General features: G+C 67.5%; 11 protein-coding genes across 11 annotated transcripts; 6 read left to right on the top strand and 5 right to left on the bottom strand.

Annotated features, from left to right (window-relative positions):
- The first annotated feature begins 770 nt into the window (after window positions 1-770).
- MICPUN_107866 (predicted protein) lies at window positions 771-1,546 on the top strand. Its single transcript, XM_002500774.1, has one exon. The coding sequence runs from the start codon at window positions 1,002-1,004 to the stop codon at window positions 1,491-1,493; it is 492 nt and encodes a 163-aa protein (XP_002500820.1). The 5' UTR covers window positions 771-1,001; the 3' UTR covers window positions 1,494-1,546.
- A 20-nt stretch (window positions 1,547-1,566) lies between these two features.
- MICPUN_56668 (predicted protein) lies at window positions 1,567-2,256 on the bottom strand (the record flags this gene model as incomplete). The annotated part of the gene is made up of 1 exon (XM_002500326.1): window positions 1,567-2,256. One exon carries the CDS (start codon window positions 2,254-2,256, stop codon window positions 1,567-1,569), a length of 690 nt encoding a protein of 229 aa, XP_002500372.1.
- A 618-nt stretch (window positions 2,257-2,874) lies between these two features.
- On the top strand, window positions 2,875-4,306 carry MICPUN_107865 (major facilitator superfamily). Its single transcript, XM_002500773.1, has one exon. It carries the CDS (start codon window positions 2,957-2,959, stop codon window positions 4,283-4,285), a length of 1,329 nt encoding a protein of 442 aa, XP_002500819.1. The 5' UTR covers window positions 2,875-2,956; the 3' UTR covers window positions 4,286-4,306.
- A 76-nt stretch (window positions 4,307-4,382) lies between these two features.
- MICPUN_56666 (predicted protein) lies at window positions 4,383-4,979 on the bottom strand (the record flags this gene model as incomplete). The annotated part of the gene is made up of 1 exon (XM_002500325.1): window positions 4,383-4,979. The coding sequence occupies one exon, from the start codon at window positions 4,977-4,979 to the stop codon at window positions 4,383-4,385; it is 597 nt and encodes a 198-aa protein (XP_002500371.1).
- Window positions 4,980-5,520: 541 nt separating this feature from the next.
- Window positions 5,521-7,264, top strand: MICPUN_56665 (predicted protein; the record flags this gene model as incomplete). Its single annotated transcript, XM_002500772.1, has 2 exons — window positions 5,521-5,610; window positions 5,788-7,264. The coding sequence occupies 2 exons, from the start codon at window positions 5,521-5,523 to the stop codon at window positions 7,105-7,107; spliced, it is 1,410 nt and encodes a 469-aa protein (XP_002500818.1). The 3' UTR covers window positions 7,108-7,264.
- Window positions 7,265-7,300: 36 nt separating this feature from the next.
- MICPUN_52126 (predicted protein) lies at window positions 7,301-9,511 on the bottom strand (the record flags this gene model as incomplete). Its single annotated transcript, XM_002500324.1, has 1 exon — window positions 7,301-9,511. The coding sequence occupies one exon, from the start codon at window positions 9,509-9,511 to the stop codon at window positions 7,301-7,303; it is 2,211 nt and encodes a 736-aa protein (XP_002500370.1).
- Window positions 9,512-11,097: 1,586 nt separating this feature from the next.
- PSAN (photosystem I subunit N, chloroplast precursor) lies at window positions 11,098-12,094 on the top strand. Its single transcript, XM_002500771.1, has 2 exons — window positions 11,098-11,190; window positions 11,530-12,094. The coding sequence occupies exons 1-2, from the start codon at window positions 11,164-11,166 to the stop codon at window positions 11,974-11,976; spliced, it is 474 nt and encodes a 157-aa protein (XP_002500817.1). The 5' UTR covers window positions 11,098-11,163; the 3' UTR covers window positions 11,977-12,094.
- A 3,161-nt stretch (window positions 12,095-15,255) lies between these two features.
- Window positions 15,256-16,335, bottom strand: MICPUN_56662 (predicted protein; the record flags this gene model as incomplete). The annotated part of the gene is made up of 1 exon (XM_002500323.1): window positions 15,256-16,335. One exon carries the CDS (start codon window positions 16,333-16,335, stop codon window positions 15,256-15,258), a length of 1,080 nt encoding a protein of 359 aa, XP_002500369.1.
- Window positions 16,336-16,490: 155 nt separating this feature from the next.
- Window positions 16,491-17,618, bottom strand: MICPUN_56661 (predicted protein; the record flags this gene model as incomplete). Its single annotated transcript, XM_002500322.1, has 1 exon — window positions 16,491-17,618. One exon carries the CDS (start codon window positions 17,616-17,618, stop codon window positions 16,491-16,493), a length of 1,128 nt encoding a protein of 375 aa, XP_002500368.1.
- Window positions 17,619-18,525: 907 nt separating this feature from the next.
- On the top strand, window positions 18,526-20,139 carry MICPUN_56660 (predicted protein; the record flags this gene model as incomplete). The annotated part of the gene is made up of 1 exon (XM_002500770.1): window positions 18,526-20,139. One exon carries the CDS (start codon window positions 18,526-18,528, stop codon window positions 20,137-20,139), a length of 1,614 nt encoding a protein of 537 aa, XP_002500816.1.
- Window positions 20,140-20,690: 551 nt separating this feature from the next.
- On the top strand, window positions 20,691-24,520 carry MICPUN_56659 (predicted protein; the record flags this gene model as incomplete). The annotated part of the gene is made up of 1 exon (XM_002500769.1): window positions 20,691-24,520. One exon carries the CDS (start codon window positions 20,691-20,693, stop codon window positions 24,453-24,455), a length of 3,765 nt encoding a protein of 1,254 aa, XP_002500815.1. The 3' UTR covers window positions 24,456-24,520.
- Window positions 24,521-25,695: the final 1,175 nt, after the last annotated feature.

Raw genomic sequence — 25,695 nt, 5'->3', positions numbered from 1 at the left:
CGTCGACGCGCAAGAGGGAATCGCGCCCGCCCCGGTCGGTGGAGCCGCGCGAACACGGTGTGTCCAGCAACCTCGACACAGTCAGCTCCCGCGTTCGGACTTGCCGTTGGGGACTGACTGACTGATGGGAAAAGTTGGTCGCGCCGCGGGAGGCACACCAGGCCGCGCGCGTCCGCGTACGGGTCGCCATGGTGCGCACGTACGGCTCGGAAACGAGCGGTGGCGGTGATTCGTACGGCGCGAGGCAGTACGACGGCTACGGCGACGCGCGGGGAGATCGTCACCTCGGTCAACCCTCGCGCCGCGGTGGGCACAGCTGGGCACAGGGGTACGAAACGCACCAACACCAGATCGCCCACCCGCGGTCCTACGGCTACGGGCATCACCCCGCGCAGCCCGGCAGGCGCGAGCGCGTGGACGCCGACGGCGGCGTCACCGGCGTCTGCCTCGGCGGATACGGCGGCGGTACCACCGTCTCCCCGGCGCCCGCCAAGAGCTTCGGGGTCCATCGGATGCGCAAGAGCGAGGTGACCGGCAAGGTGGGCGGAGCGGGCGACGTCGCCGCGATGCAGCGCGCGATGGGCCACGACGTGAACCGCCCCAACGCCGTGCCCCCGCCGAGACGATTCAGCGACCGAGCCATCGACGCGCACGCGTCGTCCAGCGTCTACGTTCCCGGCGGAGGCTTCGGCGGCGACGGGGCGGGTGACCGATGGGGGTCCCGCGACGTCACCGGCAAGGTCGGCTCCGCCGCCGCGGCTGACGTTAACAGGGTCCAGCCCCCCAGAGGTTTCAACGACAGGGCGATCGACGCCCACGCGAGCAGCTCCGTGTACGTTCCGGGCGGCGGGTTCGGCGCGGGGGACGAATTGAACCATCCCCAGCGACGCCGGCAACAACGTCACGACTGGATCGGCGACGAGCACCAACGTCGTCACGAACGCGCCGCGCGCTCCGAGGACGAGGACGAGGCGCCGCCGTTCTTCCCTTGCGACGAGTTCATGGGGCCCCGCCCTGGCTGGTGCTTCAAAGCCGATCGCCACGGTTTGGGGTACTACAGGGATCCCGTTCAGGAGAGGCGAGAGCCGGAGGTACCGCACCACAGGGCGACGAGAAACGCAGACAGGGACAAGCCATCGCCGCTCTATCACGCCGGCGAGGAAACCGAGGAACCAACCTACGGGCACCACCACCGCGGCGGGCGTAGCGCGACGCACCACGGCGGCGATGGCTCACAGAACCGCGGTAACTCCATCGGGACGAGGCCGGTCGTCAGGCAGAGCAAGCTCTTCAGAAGGCACGAGAGCGGCAACGCCATGAAGGACATCCTGGGCAACGGCGGCGCGATGAAGTGGGACGAGAATCGCATGCAGGGGGGCTACTCCGGCGCGACGTACGATCACGAGGCGCACAACGACGCGCTTTTGAGGCAGCACGAGCAGGCTTCCATTCTCAGAGAGGTGCTCAGCGAGGTTCGCGGCGGGCAACGATGATGAAAGGGACGCGCGTCGTCGTCGAAAGAATATTGATGCGTAAACTAACACTTAAAGCGAGAGGGAACAGGAGTCAGTCGAACACCTTGCACTCGTCCGCGGAGGGGTCGTCTTCGCACAGCGCGTCCATCGGGTCCTTGTACCCGTCCGACACCGGCGACGCTTTCTTCTGGTAGCTCTTGCTCGCGGCGTTGGACGACGACTCCGACGTGTCGATCCTCTTCGGCTTGTCGCCCATCCCCGACCGGGTCCCGCACACCTGCACGCCGACGGTGCGCTTCCTCGGTCCGTCGAGCTCCACGAGCATCAGAGACTGCCACGTGCCGATCGCGAGCTCGCCGTCGACCACGGGCACGGCCAGCGTGTTGCCGATGAGGATCGAGAGCAGATGCGAGTGCGCGTTCCGGGGCTCCTGCGCGCGCCACGCGTCGTTGCCCCCGGGCCAGTCGGGCGGACCGTCGCGGAGGTGAATGTCGTTGTGGAGGTACGGGTCACCCGGGGGCGCGAGCTTGAGCATGTACTGGCGGATGTCGTCCATCAGGCGACCCTCCGCCTCGTTGATGGTGACGGCCGTGGTGGTATGCCTGGAGAGCACGTTAACGGTGCCGTTTGTCACGCCGGACTCGCGAATCGCGCGGCGAACCTGAGGGGTGATGTCGTGGAGAGAGATGCCCAGCGACGTGTCGAGCGACAGCTGCGTGTACTCGAAGACTGACTCGACGACGTTGTCGCGGCGATAGGACGCGCGGATGGGTGCGCACATCGCGCGGCGACCCGAGGGGGTCCCGCGCGGCGCTGAGGGCGCGCGGGCGATCCGGCCACGGGCCGAGAGGGCGGCGGGGGCGGGCGTTGTTAGGGCATTCATATCTGACGCGTTTTGCGCTGCCAGCCGCCTTCCTTGCCGGCTTGCCTCGGGTCCCTTTCCCGCGCGCGAAACGGCCTCGTCAGCACCGCGGTTTGAAAGCCACCCCACACACAGCGCGCGTCGCGTCCCCCTCACGATCGCGCGGGATCGATCGCGCGGGTGAATCGGCGACGGAAGGGCTCGCGGAGTCGATCGGCGCGTCGCGGCGGGCGTCATGCGGGGCGTCGCCGTCGGCGTCGCCGCCTTCGCCCGCGCTCCACCGCGCTGCCAGATCGGCCATCGCGCCAGATCGGCACCGCAGCCCGTGCCCATCGGAGGACCGGTCCACCGACAGGTCGCGCGCGGCTTCACGATCCGCCGGCCCGCCCTCGGAGGGCGATGCGAGCGCGTCGTATCGCGCCCCGCGTCCGCATCGATATCGCGCGCGCTCGTGATCCCGGTCCGACCGCGTCGTCGCTCGGTCGCGGCGTCGTCCGCCTCGTCGCCGGGCGGCGCGCGACGGTCCGATCGCGATCCAAATCCAAAATCGCGCCCACGCGACGACGACGACGGGTTCGCGCCCGGGACCACGGCGCAGTACGTCAGCGTCGCGTGCGTCATGCTCGCGGTGTTCCTCCACCTCCTCGGGTTCACCGTCACCGGACCCATCACCCCGTCCCTCGTCGCCCACTTCGGCCTCCACCCGTCCCAGGTGGGATACCTAACCAGCGCGTACCCGCTCGGCATGTTCTTCGCGCTCTTCGCGTGGCCGCGACTGAGCGACGCGGTGGGGCGTAAACCGATACTGGTCATGTCCCTCCTGGGCGTCGGCGTGGGGTTGGTCGCGCAGGCGGCGTGCGTGACCAACGGGTGGTCGTTGGCGACGTTTCTGGGCCTGAGGGTAGCGTCCGGGGCTTTCGCCGGCGCGTCGCCGGTGGTCAAGGCGTATCTCGCCGACGCCGCGGCGCCCGAGCAGCTCCCGTCGTTCATGGCGTGGCGCGAGGCGGCGTGCACGCTGGCGTTCATCGTGGGGCCATCGTTGGGAGGGTTGATGTTCAGCGCGAATAAGGACCTGGGCGCGTGCATCGCGGTGACGGGGTGGGCGAGCGTGGGCGCCGCATTCATCGTCGCCGTCGCGGTGAAGGAGATTGGTTGGCGGCGAAGAGACGGGTCGAACGAAGGTGCGGGGATTTCGGGTAGCTCGGCGGACGAATCCGGTGCTGACGTGGACGAATCGGAAGACGACGCCGGGGACGGGATCGACCCGACCGGCGCCAGCGCCGCCGCCAAGCGCGCGGCGAGGGAGCAGGCGCGAACCGAGGCGGCGTCCGCCCCCGCGTGTCCCTTGGGCCGAAGGCTTTACGCCGCGGTGGCGACCATCTGCGTCACCTCTTTCCTGTACAACGCGGGACAGAGCACGTTCGACTCGTTCTTCCCGGTGTTCTGCGCGCAGCAACGCGGGATGGGTCCGACGCAGATCGGCGCGACGCTCACCGCGTTGGCCGCGGTGTCCTTTTCGATCTCCGCGGCGGGATTCGCGGCGGTGAACAAGAAGCTAGGGTTGACGTCCACCACCGCGCTCGGGCTGGCGCTCGTGGCGGTGGGCCTCGGCGCGATCGGCGCGGCGCCCACCGCGGGGCTCACGCTGTTCGCGGCGACGCTGTACGTCACGGGGATCCCGCTGTTCACCCCGGCGATTCCCATCCTGCTGATGCAGTGCGTGCCCCCCAACAGACGCGGCGCGGTGATGGGTCTGGACTCGGCGGTGAACGCGGTGGCTCGCATCGCGACGCCCATCGCGCTCGGCGGGGTGTATCACGCGTCGCCGACGGCGGCGTTCGCGGCGGCGGGTGGGGTGGTGGCGTTCGCGTGCGCGCTGGTGCTGGTCCGAAGGTGGATGGTGATGGGTCCTGGGATGAAATTCGGAGGCGTCGGGTCCGCTCGATGATGAAAGGATTTTTGTCAAAAACGCGCCTTCTCGCTCTTCGTATCTCGTGTTTGTTTACACGCGCGTCGTCGTCGGGGTGGGTGCGTCGGGTTCGCGTTCAGTACGTCTTGGCCTCGTCGCGGGCGGGCAGGTCCTTCATGTAATGCAGGCGCCAGTTCTTGGTCCGGTGCTTGGCGCCGATGGCTGCTGGGAGGAAGACGCCCACCGCCATGAGCCCGAAGAGCCTCGTTTCGTCCACGTCCCTGTACAGCGTCGCACGGTTGACGATGTAGTTGGCGGTGGTGATGATCCACACGGCGGCGATGACGACGCGCGCGGGCACGGGTGGACCGTCGATGTCGGGGGTGCCCATCGGCGACTGCTTGAACACCGCCATGTACATGATGCTCTGTATGATGCTGCTGCTCGCGCACCAGAATCCGAGCACGAGGGGCAGGCCGAGGACGTTGGAGATGGCGAGGATCCCGTTGCCGAAGATGACAGCGCCGATGATGAAGAACGTGTGCGACACGAGGCTCGCCCAGCGGAGGAAGACCGAATCAGCGGAGCACGCGAACACGCCATCTTTTTTCCAACCAGTCTTGTTCAGAATCGGGTGCCACGCCACCTTGCACTTGGCCATGAACACCACGCCAATGACGGCGAAGAAGCACGGCGCGAGGTTCGCATAGCGTTCGAGCTGCTGAGCATCCATTTTTCGTGACGGATACGCGCGGGCGGTGTCGTGGAACTGGAGGGCTCGTGTCGTCCGCGTCAGATATTTCCAAATGCGTCGAGTGGCACCAGAAAAAATCAACAACCGGCGTTCACTTATTAGTCTAACCAAAAATGGTTCACAATTCCTTATGCGTAATTCATAGGCAACCTTAGACTACTTTAATTCCCTAATTGTTGGCGGGTTCGTACTGTGTTTCAGTCTCAGCATCCGGTCGGTCGGATAAACACCCTCCAGTCTCTCGGTCGGCCAGACGTTTGAAATCAAAACCAGCAGAAAAATCGTTGCTTTCCCTCGGGTGCGACGAGCCCGCGAACGGACGTCGCACACCCGCCCGCGCGTCGCAAAAGAAGTGACTCGCGTGGTTTAGTCATCTTAGTGACTAGCGTCCCAACGCAGCGTGCGGTATCGCTCGCGAATAGTGGCACACCCTCGAACGAGAAGGCACCACCGACGGTTCCTCCTCCTCAATTCAGTTTGAAACGGAGCAACGACAGAAAAGCAACGAGCACCGGCAACGATGGCTCAGAGGGTCAACTCTTGCAACTTTGAGGACAGTTTCAGCGACATCGACATGGAGGAGCTCGATAGCTACCTCACCTCGCCACCGGTGCGTACCTCCTCTCGCCCGCCGCATCGCGATGCGCGCGCGAATCCCTCGCGTCGCCGATACCATTTCAAATAAATTCCCCCTCGGAACCCACCCGCGCGACGGTTCCCCGCGACGAGCCGCGACGCGCGCCCGACTGACCTCGACCCCATCCGAACCCCGCTCGATCTGATCCAGGAGATGTTGAGCGGCGACAGCCCGACCGACGACGCTCGCGCCGCCGCCCGAGCGCGCCTCGCCGCCCGCGCGGCGCACGTCGAGGGCGGCCTCGCCGCCGCTGCCGCCGCTGAGGCTGCGGTCGCCTCCGTCGCCGCCGGCCGCGGCGGCGACGAGCTCCGCCCCGTCCTCTCCAACCTCTCCGCCAACGTCCCCGCCAAGACCCCGGCGCCCCGCGCCGGGTTCAAGCGCCACCACATCATCTCGCCCCCCATGAAGAACGCCCGCGTGAAGAACGACGACGGCCTCGGCGTCAACGTCGCCCGCGCCGCGCGCGATCTGTGCGGCGACCTCGGCGAGCCCAAGGAGTCCCTCATGCGCCGCGCGCTCGAGGTCATCGGCGTCGTCGAGGCTAACGACATCGCCATCCAGGTGTACCGCATCGAGGGCGAGGGGGGCCAGATGACCTCCGACGGCGCCAGGCGCAGGACCCCCGGCGGCGTCTTCTGGGCGCTCCTCAGGGAACGCGTGACCAAGGAGGAGTGGGCCGACATCTTCGCCGAAGAGAAGGAGGTGCAGCGCGAGCGGTGCAGACGCAGGCGCCGCGCGGCGTCGGCCGCGGCGTCGCTCGCGGGATCCCCCACCTTCCGCGAAGGTTTCGGCAAGGGTGGGGGCCCCGTCGCGCCCGCCTCTTCGTCGTTGAAAACTCCCGCGCCAATCGCGGCGGCGGCGAGGCTCGCCGCCAACGCCGACGCCCCCGCGCGCGCGACGATGGCGAGCAAGCTCCGCGATACCGCCGCCGCCTTCGCCACCGCCGTCGCCGCGACGCCGGCCGCCGCGCCCGGGTCCTGGGCGGCTCGCGCGAGAGCCCCGCCGGCTTTCTCGCGAGCGCAATCCGCGCCCGCGGCGGTTCTCGCATCCGCCGCTAAGAAAGCCGCGAAGACGCCAGCCGCCGCCGCTCCCGCCACCCCCGCCACCCCTTTCGGCGTCGTGACCCCCGAGAACGACCCCAACGCGAGCAAGGGCGGGTCATGGGCGCAGCGCGCGCGCGCAGCCGCGGAGGCTGAGGCTGCCGCCGTCGAGGCTCGCAAGATTGCCGCGTACAAACAGAGGTTGGCCAAGCTCGACGCCAAGCCGCTCGCGGCGGAGGCGCCCGCGCCGCCCGTCGTGAACGTCGAGGCGCCCGCGCCGCCCGTCGACGCCATGGATGCCGACGTCCAAGACGGGGAGGATTGGGCCGCGGAGATGGAGACGGAGGACGCGGGCGCGATCGCCGCGGGCACCCCGGCGGCCAACCCGTGGGCGGGGATGGCTACGTTTGCGTCCATGGTTCGCGCGTGATGAGAGTTGACGACGAATTCGACGACGCGACGCCTCGGACCGGGGGGAGGAGAGAATTCGGGGGAGGGGACACACGCGCGACGAGAGTCTGACGACTGTACCACCAACGGAAGGGCCTTTTCATTGTGATCAGATTCGAATCGTCTCGCTGATGAAATCGCTAGCTATCCTCTCGTCCCGCTACTGAGACGCCTTACAGGAACGCTCGCCGCAGCTTCCAGATCAAGAACCTGACGTACTCGTCAGTCTCCAGAAAGTCTATGTGCGCCTTGCGTCCGATGAGCTGGTTGAAGTCGACGCCGCCGCCCACTTTCGCGAAGTGGACGTCGACGCGCGACAGCGACGTCAGCCTCGCCCCGCTCTCCCTCTCCACGCCGTCCCTCCCGCTCGACCCCGCCTCTCCCCTCTCCCGCGAAATCGCTTTCTCCAGCACGGGGGCGAGAATCGCGCGAGCCATCTCCATCGTCGCCCGCGCCCTTCTCGAACCCTCTCTGATCCTGAACCCCTCCAGCTGTAGCCGCGCGCTGTGCCTCTGGACGTACTTGTCCTGCGGACTGGACACCAACACGACGTGCCTGAACAGCGCCAATCCGTTCTTATGGTGCGCCAGTCTGTACAGGTAGCAGTCCTCGATCTTCCCCGCGTCGCGAAAGGTGATTTCGGACAGGCACTTAGCCTTGGGGTTGATGGCGCGGGTGCAGCAGAGGCCGAGCTGAAACGCGGCGGATTTCCCGATGAACCTTCGGCTCTTCTTGTCCATTCCATCCGCGCCGACCCTGTCGCCGCCCGCGTACCCGAGGTGCGGGCCCGACATCGACAAAAATAGGTGCAGCCGGGACAGATACGGCTCCATCGCCGGGTGCGTCAGCGCCGCGCGGACGATGAGAACGCCGACGGAGTGCGCGGCGAAGGATACCCTCGGCGGGGCTCCGAACCTCGCCGCCGTCGTCGCCGCCGCCGCCGCGGGCGACCTGGGCTCCCTCCCGCCCCCCCTGGGCACCAACGCGCCCGACTCCAGGTCCTCCATCGTCTCCGCCACCTCCTCCGCGAGCCTCGCGCCCATCGCCTCTATGGAGTCGACGCCCGTGCGCTCGTGGTTCGCGGCGGAGACCCGCGTGTGCACGTTGGGACACGCCACCTGCAGGTGCGCCCTCAGGAGCCTCAGATCCTGGAGCGATCCCGCGTATCCGTGCACCAAAAACACCATGTGCTCGCCGTAGCGCAGGTCCGTCAGCGCGTCGATATTGATCGTGGACGCGTCGGAGGTTACCGAATGAATCGATTTCGACGTGGGAGATCCGGGGTCTTCCAACCCGGGTCCCTTTGGCGACCCCGGCGCGCTCGACGGCGATGACAAATCGTCCCCGGCGTCGACGGAGATGACCTCCTGGACAGACACCTGCGGCACGGACGCCGCCGGGACCAAGCTCGTCCAGTCGAACGCGCGCTGCGTCGGCACCGACTCGACGACGTAGTTGGGCTCCTCTGTCATCGCGGCGCGCCTCCTCGCCGCCTCCTCCTTCGCGCCTCTGAGTCCGACGACGGCGCCTTCATCGGCGGCGGCGGCGGGCGCCCCCTCGGCGACGCCCCCTTCGGCGACGCCACCTTCGGCGTCCCCGTCGCCGCCGCCGGAGAGTATGGCGAGTTCCCCGGAGGCGCCGACGGACGCCTCGGACATCACCCAAGGACTCCACTCGAGGACGCGGCGCGCCTCCCATCGGTCGCGAAGGGGCTCCAAGAGCCAAGCGCCGCCCCGGCCGACGCCCGCGCCGGCGTCCCACCCGGCGACGCTGTTCCTTCGCTGCTCGAGGAACTCCCCGGGGGATTCGATTATGATGTCGTCGAGGTCCGCGACGCCCGAGGCTCGCCTTCCGAGCCTCCTGCCCCCCACGCCGTTGTCGTCTCCCGCGGAATCCAACGAGTGCGCGGACTCGAGGGCGGCGGATTTTTCAGCCGGCGCAAAGGGTTCCTTCCAACGCAGCTCTGCTCGCAGCTTGTTCCACGCGACCCGCGCCTCCGTCTCCGCCGCCTCCAGCGCCAACGCCAGCAGCACCGCGCACCGGGCGGCCTCATCGTCCTTCGCCACGGCTAATAAATCGACGAACGAGTTATCCTTCTTGACGGGGAAGACGATTTCCCCGTTGGCGTCGCGGCCGTCCGGGGTGACCACCGCGTCCATCCGCCTTCTGTTCTCGTCCTCCTCCTCCCTCAACCGCGTGAGCGCGGTGGACGCCCACTCGCGGGAGTCGTCCATGGTGCCGATGCCGACACCGGCGACGTGGGCGTCCATGAAACGCCGCCACGTCTCCGAAATCGCCATCGGGTCATTCGCGGAATCGACCACGGGCGCGGGCCCGGCGTCCCCACCTTTCGAACCCCCCGCGCCATTCGCCATCGGCCGCATCCTCACCCGAAGCGGGGTCTTGGGTTCGCGATCCTCCAGGAGGTGGTCGTACCCGTCGTTCGGGTGCGCGAGGAACTCGTCCGCCTCAGATTCGATCCTCTCCTCCGCGTCCGCCGCGAATGGCCCGTTGGCGCGCCAGCTGTGCCGCGGCGAGAGCCGGCCGGGTTTGGTCCCTCGGCCGTTCGCGTCGGCGTCGGCGGGCGCGAGACGCCGGCACCGCCTGGCCGCGTGCGCGGACGCCACTAAGGGCGCCACGTACGTGAAGTGCGCGTCCGCGAGCGCCTCCTCCAGGGTGTTGACCTGGTTCGCGTGATCCACCCCCCGCTGAAACGCCCTGGCGAAGGTTCTCACGGCTCTCGCGTCGTAACGCCTGTGCGTGTCGAAGGTGACGCTGTCCTCGCTCTGCACCGGGTCGTGCTCCAGCAGGTGCGCGTGGACGGTGACGTCGCACAGCGTGAGGTGCCGTTCGTCGAAGTGCACGGGAAAGTACTCGTGAACTCCCGCGGCGGTGCCGGCGATTCTGATCCGTTGCGTCGCGACGATCTTCTTCGCGAGGTCGGCGCGGGTCGGCATAAAGCCGTCCTTGTCGTCCTCGGGCGTCGTCTTGACGTGCAGGAGCTCGAACACCACGTCCACGTCGTCCGCGGCGGCGTCCTCGTCCAGATCCGAGTCCGAACTGGAGTCCGACGAGTACCCGCCGTGTCCGTCGTCGTCATCCTTGAGCGCGTTTAGGTTGATGGGGAGGATGAACTGGTTGAAGTGCTCGACGCAGAATTTCTCGCACGCCCACTGGATCTTGAACGCTCGCGTGGTGTAGCTCGGCTCGTCCTCGTCGTCGGAGGAGTCGGACGAGTCGGCGTCCTCGATCGCGCGCTCCAGGCAACCCTTCGCCTTGGAACTCCTGTTCATCTTGTACCTCTGTCGCGCCTCGCGCCGGCGCCGCTCCTTGATCGTCAGCGGCGGCGCCCTGATCGCGATCCAATCCAACGACGAGTCCGCGGGTACGCGCTCCGCCGCGGATTCCACCGGCACCGGCACCTCGATCACCTCGTCCATCAGCCCGCTCTCCTGATCCCGCGCCCGACGGACGAAGCATCTGAGCGCGTACCAACCCTGCGTCAGCAGATCCAGGTTCTGGAAGCTGTGCACGTAGACGCCGACCGCGAGTTTGCTCCGCATGCCGAGGTTCACACCCGGTGGGGGCGACTGTATCAACGGCGGAGGCATCGCGATCGAACTCCCTCCACGCTGTCGACCCTGGCGCCGAAAGGCGTGACGCGCTTTCACTTTGACGAAAGAATTGTGGGTGTCGTGGCGTCTCGGCACCCGAAAAGTGACGAGACGAAACTTCGAGAAGGGGTTCGACTACCGAACGAAGGTAAGAACCATAGTGTCCCGGTCAGGTGTTTCTCAATTAGTCGTTACATTTATCAAAAAGCACATGCAAACAGATGGACGAGTTTGACAACTCGTAAATTCTGACTATATGCTCCGTGCGCTGCGAATAAAATGATGAGGCAAATCCATCGGCGAGAGTCTTAGCCAATCAGAAGCGTTCAAGCCACGGTTTTTGACAAGGCATCGAGCCGTCCACGGGCGCTTCATACTAGCACTCGTCGCGTTGCATCTAACGTCGCAAACTAATCCATAAAATGGCTGCCATGACCGTCTGCGCTCCGGTGCGTCGCGTCCCGACCGCCCCGGACCTACCACGCGTCTCGCCCGATCGATCGAGCACCGCGTCGCTCCCCTCTCGATGCTGCCAGCTCTCGCCGCTCCTGCGGCAGAGGGCGCGGGAGCTTCGTCCGAGCGTCGCGCGCGAGCCGACAAGACGCGAACGCGCGATGCGGCCCATTGATCGAGGTGTCACGTCGTGCGCTCGTGTCGCTCGATGCGTCGTGGATTCGCTTCGGACGCGATCATCCCCGCGCGATCCGGTCGACCCCCTGCACGTCAGTATTCTTCCCCTCTCCACTCTCGCTGACGAAAACAAACCCCAACTCGATTTCATCTTCCAGGCTATGCTCTCCTCCAAGGTGAGCACCGGCATCAAGGCCAAGGCCACCGCCGCCAAGGCCTCCAAGGCCCAGGGCGCCGTGTGCTTCTTCGGCGACGCCAAGAAGGCCGCCGCGGCCACCCTCGCCGCGGCTGTCCTCGTCGCCGGCCCCGCGATGCCCGCCAAGGCTGACCTCACCTCCGACCTCCTCGCGCGCACCGAGGCCAACAAGGAGCTCAACGATAAGAAGCGCGCCGCCACCTCCTCCGCCAACTTCGAGCGCTCCCGCACCGTCACCGACGGCGTCTGCAAGTTCCCCCAGAACATGCTCGGCTGCGAGATCGCCTCCTCCACCGGCGACGTCGCCTTCCTCTCCGCCGACAAGGCGCTCGAGTGCGAGGGCACCCGCGACGGCAAGGTGTGCGCGTCCAAGGCTCCCGGCTCTTTCCCCCCCGTCTTTGGCATGTAAGGCCGCCGACGCGCGGGTGAGAGATGGGGACCGGAGGAGGAGCGGGAGGATGAGGAGGACGAGGAAGGCGTAGCGGCTCCTCCGGTGTGAATACCGATTTGATCTCATAGGTTCGTCCATCGCCGCCGCCGTCGTCAATCGTCAAATCGCGTGTCGTGTTGTTCGCTCTCCAACTCCCGCGCGCAATCGATCGCGATTTTCAACTACTGAATCCGCCGTTATTTCCGTAGAAATCGCCCCTCGTCGCGGGCGACACTGCTCACGACACCGCCGGCGCCCTCCGTGTCCTTCCCATCCGGGTGCGACGCGCAGGCTTTATCCGGCACCTGTTCCGACCTAGCATGGGCAAGCTGAAGAACTACGACTGCCACAAGCAGAAGTACTACATCCCGCAGAACAAGCCGTCGTGGTCGCTGCTGAATCTCAAGCAGGCGAGCAAGAAGATTGACAAGGAGAAGTCCGCTGCCAAGAAGCAGGCGCTGGGTAAGAAGAAGAAGATCGCTCAGAAGCTGGCGAACAGGAAGGGAGGACGCGGAGAGCGAAACCCCGCCAACCCCGATCACAAGAAGTTCCTCGAGAAGGTACGAGCCGCCGCGCAGTTGGCGACACCCTCCCGCGCCGATTTTATTATTTCCTCGAGCGCCCGCCGCCGGATTTCTTTCCTAAACCTAAGGCGCGCCGACGCGACGCGCCTCGCGCGACGAACGCACGCTGACCGAACGTCCACCCCCGCGTCACTCGCACGTCCAGGCCAAGAACCTCAAGAAATCCAAGCGCTCCGGCAGGATCAGCGGACGCAAGAACTGAGCCTTCCCATCGGAGCCGACAACGACAACGCCACCGACGACGGCGCACTCGTGAGCTCACCGCCCACCGCCCTCGTCATGCCGCCCAAAGAAAACCCGAAGTCCGTCCCGGCGCGCCCCGCAAACAAGAAGCGCCCCGCCGCGCCCGACGAGGAATCCCATCGCTTCGTCAAGCGCATCGCCCAGCACCTCCGCGAGGCGGCGGAGTCCCCAAACACGGGCGACGATTTCGCGTGGGACGAGGCTCGCGTCGCGAAGGCATTCGACGACGCCGTCGAGAACATGCCGCCCGGCGCCGTTCGCGATACCCTAAAGGCGCACTGCGACGTCCTGCGAACGCTCACGGTGGAGATGTGCTTCCGCCCGCGCGCGGAAGACTTCCCGGGCGTTGGGGAACCCGGGGGTCCGGACGATTTCGAGTATCACGAGCGCAAAAAGCCGTACAGGGAAGACTTCGGCAACATGTCGATGGCCGAGCTCGTCGAGGAGACAACGCGGCGTTTGCTCAAGGCTAAGATCGAGATCCCGACGCAGTACCGCGGCGATAAGACCGAGGTGCTCAACTGGGAGAAGGGCAAGGAGGCGCGACTGGAGAAGTGCGTCGACGCGGCGTGGGCGACGACGGAGCGATGGTGCGACAAGACGAAAACGCCGGATGACTCGAAGACGCCGGAGACGATCGAGGAGCTCAGCGCGTTGATGGAGCGCATCGCGACGCACACCACGTCTCGCGTCCGTTTAGCCACCGACCCGGCATCGGATGAAGAGGTGGCGAAGTGCGTCACCGAGGCGACGCACGCGTGCGCGGCGAAAGTCGTCCTGATTCGGCACAAGTTTCGCCGAGCGACGCCCAAGGAGCGAAGGCCGAGTAGGGACAGAGCCCGCACGGCGTGCCACGACGCGGCACAGCTGTGCGGCGACACGCGGTGGAGGCTGATGTTTCAGCTCGCGAAGGAAGTTCCCGAGGACGTGGGATCGGAAGCGACCGGCGCGAACGGCGGCGAGACGAAGAAGAAGTCGAGACGAAACGTGGTTGGCAAGTACGGCTGCAACGACCGGGTTCTCTTCGACGCAGCGCTCGGTCTCGCGGGGTTCGACAAAGAGTTTGAACTCAAGGTGCGTTCGACCGCGCATCTCCGCGACTCTTTCTCTTTTCTCTTTTGCTTTCGCGATCGTTTGGGTTCGTTTGCCCGCCCGACTTTATTCTGCGCCCTTACCCCCGAGTTGCGCTGTTGTCAGTGCGTAGCTTGGTTTTTTCAAGGCGCGAGACGAACGTTGGATATTTTTAGGACACCTCCGCGAAACACTGCGGAGCCTTCCCCCTTAAAACACTGGCAAGTTGTTGAACCTGAGATGTCTTCTGTCATTGTGCCTGGGGGCTACATTCTCCGCGCGCGCGGCGTCGAGCTCGTCGCGCCTTTGCTCGCCCGCCCGCCGCCGTCTATTTTTCCTGACGATTTCGTCACCGATTTTGCCCACTCTGCGCAGGTCGCGGCCGAGGGTCTTTCGACCTTTGCCGAAGTCAACGCCGCGCGCGTGAACGACGCGATCGGTCCCGCGCTCCTTCCTCCCTTCGTTTTCGACCCCGCCCTCGCCGCGGCTGACCTCGAGGCTGGAAGACCCGATGCCACCCTCACCGACATTTGCATGGCTTACGAGAAGGCGCTTCGGGGCAACGACTGGGACTTTATGGAGGACAGCGACGACGAAAACGCGGGCGGCGCGAACGCCGGCGGGAACGACGACGAGGACGAGATGAATCACCTGGACCACTACATCGCGCTGTTGCGAGTGATTCGCGGCGCCGCCGCGCTGAGAAGAGCCGACGGAGATCTCAGGGGCGCGGAGGACCTGTGCCGATTCGCTGCGCGAGCTCCCGCGCCGAGCCTCATGCTGATGAACCTCCCCGACGACGGCAGCGTTCAGGTGGCGGACGCGCGCGCGACGAGCGTGGAGCTCGCCGCGGCAGGCCCCACGCTGTGGGCGGCGGTAGGGGCGGCGCGGGCGGCGGCGGCGAAACTTTTGGGCGACGTCATCACGGATGACCCAGCGGAACTTCGCGCGCTCGCCGATCGCCGCGAGGCTTTCTTCATGGACCTCACGGGCGCGGACTTGGCGAGCGAGGCGGCGAGGGCCGCGCATCTCGCGGAGAAGCTGGCGCAGCAGGACGAGGGCGCCGCTCGGGGCGACGCCGGCGCGCTGAGCGTGGAGGAGGAGGAGGAACTCGTCGGTTTACTCAAGAAGAATAAGCGGTGGCTCAGCGGGAAGGATTCGGACGACGAGGATAGCGACAGCGACGGCGAGGGAATCCTCGCGGATCTCGCCGCGGAGGACGAGGAGCTCCCGGAGGAGATGAGGAAGGAGGCGGTGGACAAGCTCGAGGCTGAGCTCCGCGAGATGGAGGCCAAGGCGAAGAAATAGGGGCGAGGTTTAAACTTTTGAATACACGATGAGACGCTAACTTGTGTTGTTCTCATGTGGGCACGGGTGCGCCCGCGGGGACGTTCTCCTCCTCCTCCTTGGGCTGGAGCTCCTCGTCCACGACCTTGTCCTCGATGGGCGGCGGCGACCGCCCTTTCGCCACGTCCCAACCCTTCCTTCGCTCCCTGTCCACCGGCCCCGTGCTGATGCACGAGAAGGTCCTGTTGATCACCCTGTACGACTGCGTCGTCAGCATCCGGTTCATGACCACCGCGACGGAGAGGCGCTTGGTGAACCCCTCGAACGCGTCGCCCTCCTCCATCTCTATGTCCTGCATGCGAACGTCGAAGGCGTTGTCCACGAGTGTGAGCATCGCGTCGCCGTAGGTGACGGAGGTTGGGCCGTTCCCGCGCAGGTCGCCGACCCTGATTATGGTGTAAGACCACGGGGACTTGTCCGCGCCTCCGCAGGACTCGAGCGTCGCCTTGATGAGCTCCTCGGCGTCGACCCATCGGTCCAGCGGGGCGCCGCCCGGCTGGGGTTTGCCGCCGATCACGCCGGTGCCCACCATCGTCTTTCGATTCATGAACTTCCAGGGATCCACGTCCCTTCGTTCGACGCCGATGTGCGACAAGACCACGACCCTGCGCAACTTGGGCATGGCGCCAGCCTTGATGCGGTCGCAGAGGTCGACCGCGGTCTGGAGCAGCGTCGGTGCGTACTCCGACGCGAGGATCACGCCGGTCGCGTCCTTCAGGCAACCCTTGAACAAATCCGTGGACTCGTCGACGCACTCGACCGCGTCCAGGGCGCCGAGGCAGTCGATCATCGGTTTGTCGGGGAACACGAGGTCCTTCGCCATGGCGTTGAGCGGGTTCTTGACGCCGACGTAGGCGTCGTGGGGCAGCGTCACCTTGATCACGACCCCCGCGCTGCGCTCGTTCTTGCTGAGCTGATCGACGCAGCACTGAGCGACGCGCTCGCGGCAACCCGAGACGAGGATGACGTCGCGCTCGGGGTCCACCGCCGCGCGGACGAGGACCGCGCGGGTCCCACGACGCGGAGCGGTCCTCTTCACATGGAGCGGGCTAGCTAGCGCCCGGCCCTGGAGCGATGCCAAAGCGAACGACATGGTGCGGATGATAATGCTCGAGCTGTGTGGGGCTCTGCGACGCCAGCTCATCATCAAGATTCGCGGCACTGATCATCCGTTTGTGATTGCGAGTTTACGGTTAACAGACGCCTAATTCGCAAATCACAACTCCGTCTGACTACGTTCGCGTAGCACTACGCCGACTTTCGCTTTCGCCGCGCAAACGCCCTCGCGTACCGCGCCCCGATCGCGCTCGCCGTGCCCCCGCCCCCCAACGCGAACATCACCGCGAGCGCGAAGAACGCGAACGGCGCGGCACTCTCCCCGGCGGCGCACAGGAACGTCGTCAGCCTCGGCTCCGCGCCCGCGATGATCCCGACAGCTGTGCGATCGTCATTCGGACGCGTACCCCCCCCCGCGCCTCCCCCGCCTCCCTCCTCCTCCTCCTCGCGACACATCGCCCGGTACCACAACGCGTAGACGGCGCACACGACGAGGAACGTCGTCCTCGCGCCGCGCCTCAGCGCGGGAAGATCCGCGCGTATCCGTCGACGGATCGCTTCGAGCGGCGACTTGATGGACGAAGAATGTCGCCAGACGAGAAACGAGTAGCGCCCCCGTTGCGCCAGCACCCTGCGCCCTTCGCCGGATGTGACGACCGCCGCGCCGAACGGCTTGGCGTCGTGCACGACGTGCCAGTGCGCGCCGTGGGCGGCGGTGAGGGATTCTCTGACGCGCGCCGCGCGCCACGTCGCGACGGCTTCGGGATCGTCCGCGTCGACGCCGCCGCCAGCTGTGTCGATCGTCGGATCGTCGTTGAGGCGTTCGAGGACGGCGCGGACGAGCGCGTGAGACGCGTCGGCATCGTCCAACACCTTCGCGGGACCCGTGGGAAGATCCGCGGTCTCATCCTGCCCGGGGGTTTTGGGACCATCGGCGCTATCGTCGGCGCTCGGCTCCTCCTGCCCGGGGGGCGGAGGCATGGACGAGTACATCATGCATCGCAGCGGCGGGTTGGTCTCCGCGCGAAGGTACACCAGCGACCCCTTCATGTACCGGATGTTGACGTTGAGGTCGTCGACACCGACGATGACGTGGACGGGATCGGCGTCGTCGATCCGCCCGGCGGTCGCGGCGGCGAGCGCGTCCAGCTCCTCGCGCCTCCACCGCCGCTCACCCTTGGGTTTGGCCACCACCTCCGGGTGGAGTTGGGCGAGCGCGGCGAGGAAGCAGGCGTTGCAGACGAGGCGCTTGCGCTGCTCCGCGTCGGAGCGGACGGTTCGGACCAAACGCTCGAGACCCGCGGTGTCCGCCGGGGCCATGGCGAGTGACACCGTGGAGCGGCGGCGGCGCGCGCCTAACGGTTTGGATGTTGGATCGCCCACGGGGTTCGCCCAAGACGCGCAGCGGGGGCGGTCCGACCTGACGCATCTCCCAATCAAGGGTCAGTCAGGGATCACTCGCGGGGGTTTTTGACGAGTCGTGAACCTCCGATTCGTCCCCGCATAAAAAAAAGACCCCGCCGAGGAGGATTGACCCCGCCCCTCGGAGAGAGGTAACCCGCCTCCAAGTGTGCGGGCGCGTCACAATCGAGGCGTCGTCCGCGGACATCGCCGTTCGAACGACAGACCTCGCAGAAGGTCGCGCGAACGCCAGGAAGGAGGCTTCGCGACGAGCGAGACCGTCGTCTTCCGTTGAAGGTGAGCGTCGCGACCCTCGGCATTTTTTCTCCAGGCTCCCGCCCTTGGTTTGGTGAAATTCCCGCGCAACCCTCGCCTCCCGTCGACGCGCGTGCCCGAAAGCACGATCGCCCAACGCGACAGAAGACGCGCGCACTCGCTTCATTAGGTTACGTGGGTGCCCGTCGCGCGCGCACCCTGCGCGAAATTTGATCGCGTCGCGCGCGAGTCGCTCGTTTCCGCCCACGATCGCGGCCCCCGTGCGCATCGCCCGTATCCCACGGGGCCGCCTCCCTCTCGCTAGATCTCGCCCCGTCTCCGACGCTGACCGCGCCCCGGTCCCGCGATTTTCGCAGTTAACGAAGGACGGAGGGATCGGACACGACTTGTGAGCTGTGCACACGCGCCACCGTCACATGAGCAGAGCGCGGGGGAGCCATCGCCGCCTTCGTTAGAAGCTCAAAACAAGAAAAAAAAAATAAAAAGTGACGGAGGGTGGGCGACGAGGCTTCACTGCACGGCTGTGTGCTTCGCGTGAGGACGGGGTAAGATGTTGAACGGGCAGAACAACTACCAGACTGCCCCTCCCGGCGGCGGCGGGTTCCCCCTCGTGGGCTCCCACGGCAACATGCAGGGCATGCAGTACGGGATGGGCCCCGGCCGGGGTCCCGGCGGGATGCAGGGCGCGCCCCAGGCTCGGGGCCAGTTCATGGGCGGCATGCAGGGCGGCATGCAGGGCGGCGGCATGGGCAACCCGCCCGGTGTCTTCAACGCGCAGGCGCAGATGAACGGCGGGCTCGGGCTCGGCGGTGCGCCCCCCGGCTTGGGCGGTTCCCCGGGTGGCGCGCGAGCCAGCATGGACCGCACCGGCAGCGGCGGCCAGCTGCTCGCGCGCCAGGGCAGCATGCCGGGCGCCGCGAACGGCGGGATGATGGGTCCCAACGCCGGCGCGGGGCCTCGCGGGATGATGGCCGGCGGCGGATCCTTCGGCGGGGGCGGCGGCGGCGGCATCCCGGGTCCGCGGGGATCGGGGCCCGATTTACTCGCCATGATCAACAAGGGCGGGGCGGGTTCACCCTTCGGCGCGCAGGGCGGCATGGGCATGGGCGGCATGGGCGAGGACCAGACTCCGTTCGACATGTCCGAGTTCCCCAGCCTCGGCGGCCCGCCACCCGGCGCGCGCGGTGGTTTGGGCGGGCAGCCCGGCGCGCAGGGCGCATTCGGCGGCATGGGCCCCGGGCAGGGCGGAGTCTTCGGCGGGATGGACGGAATGGGATCGATGGGCGACGGATACGGCGCGATGGCGCTGCAGAAGCCACACCCGGAGTTCACCATCCAGAACGAGGACTTCCCCGCGCTTCCCGGCGCTCCCGGCGGGGGCGGCGGCGGCGGCGGGGGCGCGAGCAAAGGCGGCGGCGGACCCGCGCTGGGTCAGCCCGGCCCCTTTGCGCAGGGTCCCCAGGGCGGTAAGCTCGACCTCAACGGGCCGATGGGCGGCGGCGCGCCGTACGAGTTTGGCGGCGGCAAGGGATCGGGCGGCGGCAAGGGCGTCGGCGGCGGTCAGATGGCCGCCGCGACGGACCGCTTCGGCCTCCTCGGGCTCCTCGGCGTCATCCGAATGTCCGACCCGGATCTCACCACGCTCGCGCTCGGCACGGACCTCACCACCCTCGGCCTGAACCTCAACTCCCCGGAGCCCCTGTACAAGACGTTCGGGTCCCCGTGGGCGGACACCCCGCCGCGGCCCGAGGTTGAGCTCCTGTTGCCGGCGTGCTACAGCGTGCCAGTCGCGGGGGTGAGGCCGGCGGTGTTCCAAAAGTTTCAGCAGGAGACGCTCTTTTACGTCTTTTACTCCATGCCTGGGGACGAATCGCAGCTCTTCGCGGCTGACGAGCTGTGCGCCCGCGGGTGGGGTTTCCACAAGGAGCTGAAGGCTTGGATCATGCGCGTCGCGGGCACGGAGCCGGTGATGAAGAGCGAGCGGGGCGAGCGGGGATCGTTTTGGATCTTCGACGTCATGAGCTGGGAGCGGATCCGAAAGGATAACTTCAACCTGCAGTACGATCAGCTCGAGGCGAGGCCCGAGACCGGCGACAAGGGCGCGGGAGGTAAGGAGACCAAGCCCCCGGCGGGCGGGCTCCTCACCGCATCCGCGGGCAAGTGAGGCATCATTCGACGACCACCGACGGTGTTCCAACTTTCGTTTTGTGCATCGGTTCGGTCTCAGTCGATGACGCCGTCGACGACTTGTCCGCATATTTACGAGCCGCGCCTGGCGAGCTTTGGCAGATCGGGAGGGGGAGGATTCCGAGGATGGGAGAGTTGGCTGGGGGAGGGTCCGTACGCGGGGGACCGAATCGATTCCTTCGTTTTTAATCGACGAGCCGAGCAAGGCTCTTGTTCAAACCGCCTTTCTTTGTCGCCGGTGCAGTTTGACTGGACCGCGACACCCGTAAGAACTTTCCACCCTCTTCTTCCATCCTGTCACCCGCAAAAATCACGTGCTCGGAGCAGACGACGCGCGGAGACGATAGGCGGGATTTTCGGCCTCCTCGGACCGCGCGCCCGCCCGCGCTGACGGGTCACAGCAGGAGGTGCGCGCGCGTGCGCGGGTTCAGCGCGAGTGCACGAGCAGCCCTGCCCGCCGCGTTCGGGCCGGGAGAGGCGCTCGTCGAGTGTCGGGTCGAGGGGAACCCTCGGGGGCGCGTTCGCATCATGAGGGCGTCATTCTTCCGGAGTCGGGTGGTGGGAAAGGAGAAGAAAGGGAGAGGGAAAGGTCGGGCGGAGAGCACCGACGAGTGGGACGCGCGAGTCGCCGAGGTCGACGCCCTGCGGGACTCCTCGCTGGGATGCCTGCCCAGGAGCATCTTCGCCGACGTGGTCTCCAGGCTGGACGGGCCGGACGTCGCGCGCCTCGGCATGACCTGCCGCGCGGCGAGGGCGTACTGCTCGAGGCCAGCCATCTGGCGCGCGCTCGCGCGCGCGCAGGAAGCCCCGGCGCTGGTGCGAGAGGACCTCGTCAACCGCGACTTCACGTGGAAACAGCTGTACGCGTGGCGCAGGCACGTCCTGTGGCACCGCGCGCGCGGCGTCGATCGTATCGCCGTCGCGGACCACGCGAGGGTCCTCACGTGCGATCCCGTTGAGGGAGGCGGCCGCGTTCGCGTCGCGTACGAGGCGCCCTCGCCGCAGCCGCTCGCGCCCAACCTGCTCACCTGGTCGCCGGACGCGTCGATGCTCGTCGTCGCGCAGGAGAGCGCCGAGGGATGCAAACTCGTGCTCTCCGCGCCCACCGCGTGCCTTCGACCTAAACGCTCGAACCGGTTTGCAAGCGGAGATCGTCAATTTCAGATCCTCGATCGTCGTCGTCGGGGAACCGGGCACGACCGGGGCGACGGGTACGACTCGGAGGACGCCACGATGGGGGACGAGGACTCCACCGCGGCGGCGGGGCACGGGCTCGGGACGTCTGGCCGGACGCAAACAGCCGGCCGGACGCAACAGCTGGCCGGGACAAACGCGGCGTTTTTCGGCCGCGGCGATTCGGGCGGCGGCCAATCGGGCGGCGCCGCGTGGCAGCAGCTGGACGACGAGGACGACTCCGTGGACGCGAACAAGGCGAAGGAACCGCGGGCGTACCCCCGCGGAATCGTCGCCCCGATAGATCGGGTTCGATCGCACAAGCTCCCGGCGATGAATTCGGTGCACGTGCCGCTCCGGAATCCCGTCTTCGCCGCTTTCACCGCGTGCGGCACTCGGCTTCTGCTCATGAACGTCAGGCGGCACGGCGAGGAGTTCGCGCTTCACGAGCTGGACCTGACCGTCGCGATGGCGTCGCTGCACGGCGCCACGCCCGGCGCCGCCGGCACCCGCGGCTCGAAGTTTCTCGCGAAGAATCACCAATTCAAGAATCACCAATCACTGGCGGGTACCAAGCGTCGAAGGGGAGATTTCGTCGCGGGCGACGACGACGACGCCGCCGCCGCCCCCGCGAACGTTCGGGGCGTGGGCCCAGACGGGTGGCTCAGCGCCGACGCTCGGGAGACGCTGACGCTGGTGGAGTCTGGCCGCGAGCTCTCGTTTTCGCCCGGTCCGAGCACCCGCGACGTGCTGTCCCTCGTGAACGGCGCCGCCGTCGGTAAAATCTCGCCGGCGAACCTTCGCGCGTGGTCGGGGCTCGATCGCGAGTGCACCGCGCGTCCCGTCGCGGGCGGCGCACGCGACCGCGTCCGAGCGGCTCGAGCCCTCGAGCGGGACGAAGACGTCCGAATGAATGAGCGCCTCCGGAAGGAGGAGAACGAGACGGCGTCCGAGGCTTCCTTCGAGCTGGACGGCGACGAGCTCGAGGAGGAGCGCGACAATAGGGCGTCGACGGGAAACACCCACCCGGCGTGGCGAGCCGGCGGGGGTGCCGATGGGGGTGCCGTCGAGGGTGCCGTCTGGGGTGCCCACGCGGCGTCCGACGACGACGAGGGCGGCTTGCGCGAGGTATCGTCCGCGCCCGAGTCTCTGTGGTGGCGACGAAGCGTCGACGCGTTTCGCGGTGGATACTCCGCCGGGGTTGAGACGCTGAGGTCTGCGGCGGTGCAGCTGGCGCGATCGCTGCTCCCGGCCGCGATCGTGCACCCGGCGGGGGTCCGGCGGGGGGGTTCAAGCCGGCGAAGGGGGGGCGGTTCCGTCTGGGGAGCCGGACGCGGGGAGCGGGAGGAGGCGGCGATGCGTCGAGCGGCGGAGGTGGAACGGAGGTCGCGGTCGGGCGGGCGAGCTATCAAGCGAGCGAGGCTCACGGGGCGGGCGGCGGCGGCGGGCGGCGCGGCGGGAGGGGGGGGCGATCGATCGCGGGCCCCCGTGGTGGGTGGTTTTTCGAGGCTCGGCAAGGCGAAGAAGGGATCCGGTCCGTCCGCGTCTGTCGGGTACGTCAACCCGTTCGCCTGCGCGATTCCGTCCGTTCGCCGCGCGAGGCCGAGCGACGTGGTGAGCTTTCGGCGCGATCGGCTGCACGAGACGTCGCTGCCCGGGCTCGCGCACATAGTCCAGTGGGTGAGGCCCGCGCGCGACGTTCCATCGGTCGGTCGCGGTTCAAACCTCGTCGCCGGTGACTCACCGGGCGGTGACTCACCGGGCGACCACGGCCACTGGCTGGTGCCCGTGTCGTTCCCGGACGCGATGCCCCGAGCGGTGCATCTCGCGCTGCTTCCCGCGGCGCCCACGCCGGGCCCGAACGAAATTCGCGGCACCGACGCGCAACGGCGCGAGTCCGCGAGGCTCGCGATGCTCGGTCTCGACGCTTCGATGCCGCGGTCCGCGGCGTCTCGCGTGGCGGCCGCCGTCGAGCGCTCCGTCATCGCCGCGCGATCGCTGTTCTCGAAGGATGCTCGGCACCCGTCGGCACCCGTCGGCGCACCCGTCGGCACCCTCGAGGACGCGTGCGTCGTGGAACTGGCGCCGCCCGCCGCGTACAACGAGCTGCACGTCGTCGTCTCGACGGTGGCGGCGGCGGCGCCGGGGGGTAAGATCGTGTGCTGGGCGGATGACGGCGCGCTGTGGGCGAGGCGCGCGGTGGACGGCCCCGACGGGAATCGAACGTGGGACCGCGCGACGCGCGTCCTGGACCTTCGCCGGTGCGGATTCGGCGCCGACGCGGGGCTGCGAATCGACGACGAGGGATCCGTCGCTCCCAACCCCGTGCTGCACCAGGTTTGCGCCATGCAGTGGAGCGCTTCGGGCACGCGGTTGCTTATCCTGGTGGCGTGTCACTTTACCACGACGAGCCACGTGTTCCCGATGCACCAGTGGATGGTGTGGGATCCCCCGGCGACTTGGCTGGGCGCATCGGATCTCTCACTTTTGGAGGATCCTCCATCCGCGACGACGCACGGCGCCGGCTGCTTCGCCGCGAGCGGCGGCGGCCCCGGGGCGCCCGTCTTCTGTCGCTGCGTTTCGAGAAGTTACGACGACGCCCTCGCGGGTGATTTCCGCTGCTCGCACGGTCGCGACCGCTACCGGTGCGAGGAATGCGGGGGCGCCGGGGTGGGCGAGGACGCGATCGATCCGGGCACGCTCGATTCGATTCGCGCGAGGGTGCACGAGACGGGGGCTTATGGGTTCGACCCAGACGACGTCCTCGGCGTCATCACCCGCGGTCGCTGGCACGTCCCGACCAAGACGTTCGTCCAGGACGTCCTGCCCATCTTCGAGCAGTACTCGCAGACGCACTCGCTGTGGGCACCCGACGAGGACCGCGTGTGCTATCCGGTTCGAAGCGACGGATCCGGCGCGGGCGCGGGCGTCGGCGGCGGCGATCACGTTTGGATGACGCGTTTTCCTCGGATGCCGATCGTTCATCGGTTGGCGTCCGTCGGGGGTGGTCGGAACGTGAGGCAGGTTGGGGAGCACAACGCGCTGCCGTTTAAGCACGCGTTCGTGGATTCCGCGGTTGTGGTTTGCGAGGGGAGCTTCTGCGTGTGGAGTCCGTGCTAGCTAGCTAGAGCTTAGTGTTACGCGTTACCTTCGTACTTTCGTGTTATACGAGGAGATTTTGATTTTTTTGTGAATCCCACCTGTGACCTCGTGACCCTTTTACGCTTTTGAACCCCGCCCCTCTCGGCTGCACACCGGCTGGCGCGATGGGCGCGTGCGAGTGGGACGACGCCGCGAGCTGGCTGCTCAGCTCCGGCGGAGGCGGAGTGTCGCGTCGGGCCTCGGCGCCCCTCGCGCTCACCGACGAACAGCGCGAACGGATACGGCGCAAGCGCGAGGAGGCGCTCGCCCGGCGCGGGAGAAACGAGACGTACGGAGGGTCGTCGGCGGCGCCCCCGCCGGGGGGCGACGCCGGAGGCGAGCGAGCGCGCGCCGCTGAGACCCTCATCGACACCGCATCGCCGCTGGAGAACGCGCGTCCCCGAGGGTGCCCGCCGTCGCCCCCGTCCCCCGCGCGCTCGCTCCGCGACCGGTCCTTCGCGCCCGCGGCGCCCCCTCCCGCGGCGGCAACCGCCGGGGCGCTCGAGCGAAAGCGCGCCTTCGCCGCGGCGCTCGCGGCCGCGCTGGCGCGAGCCCCGGGCGACGACGACGGGGAAGATCACATCCCCGCGGGCGGCGCCGCGCGACCCGAGTGGCTCGCGAACCCAAAGGACGCGACCGGCGCGCCGAGGCCCGTGGACGCGTACAGCCCGACGCTCGCCTCAGCCGGCCTCGACGCCTTCGAACCGAGCTCCCTCGCCGTCGGAGAGACACAGCTGGAGCCGTTTCCCAAGTTCACGCGCCAGTTCTGGCGTCTCAAGGCGTCGCTCATGGACTGCGTCGTCATGTGCAGGCACGGCTCCTTTTACAACATGTTCGACGTCGACTCCGAAGTCGGTGTGGGCGTCGGCCTGCGAATCAGCGGCAAGCCCGCGCGGTTCATGCAAAAGGTGGGGTGCCACAAGGACCACTTCGACGCGTGGGCGGCGAAGCTCCTCGGTCAGGGGTACGCCGTCGCGAGGGTCGAGGAGACGGCGAGGCGCGAGGGCGGCGGCACAGCTGGCAGCGCTAAGGGTGCCGAGGGTGCCAAGGGTGCCAAAGGATCATCGAAGGGTGCCAAGGGTGCCGAGGGTGCCAAAGGATCCAAGGGCGGGATCATCGAACGCGAGGTTACCGCGATTTACACGCCGGCGCTGGACCGGGGTTTGACCCGCGAGGAAGCCGCGAGGTTCCTCCTGGCGCTCGCGGAGGTACCCGTCCG

Source organism: Micromonas commoda, chromosome 3 (genome assembly GCF_000090985.2).
Source record: "Micromonas commoda chromosome 3, complete sequence".
NCBI lineage: Eukaryota > Viridiplantae > Chlorophyta > Mamiellophyceae > Mamiellales > Mamiellaceae > Micromonas > Micromonas commoda.
The sequence above is the reverse complement of the archived record's forward strand: the minus strand, read 5'-3'. Positions and strand labels throughout refer to the sequence as shown.

Coding starts and splice junctions, on each gene's coding strand:
- MICPUN_107866 (XM_002500774.1), top strand. CDS start 1,002: ATGGGGCCCCGCCCTGGCTGGTGCTTCAAAGCCGATCGCCACGGTTTG.
- MICPUN_107865 (XM_002500773.1), top strand. CDS start 2,957: ATGCTCGCGGTGTTCCTCCACCTCCTCGGGTTCACCGTCACCGGACCC.
- PSAN (XM_002500771.1), top strand. CDS start 11,164: ATGGCTGCCATGACCGTCTGCGCTCCG. Junction 11,191..11,529: donor CCATGACCGTCTGCGCTCCG/GTGCGTCGCGTC, acceptor TTCATCTTCCAG/GCTATGCTCTCCTCCAAGGT.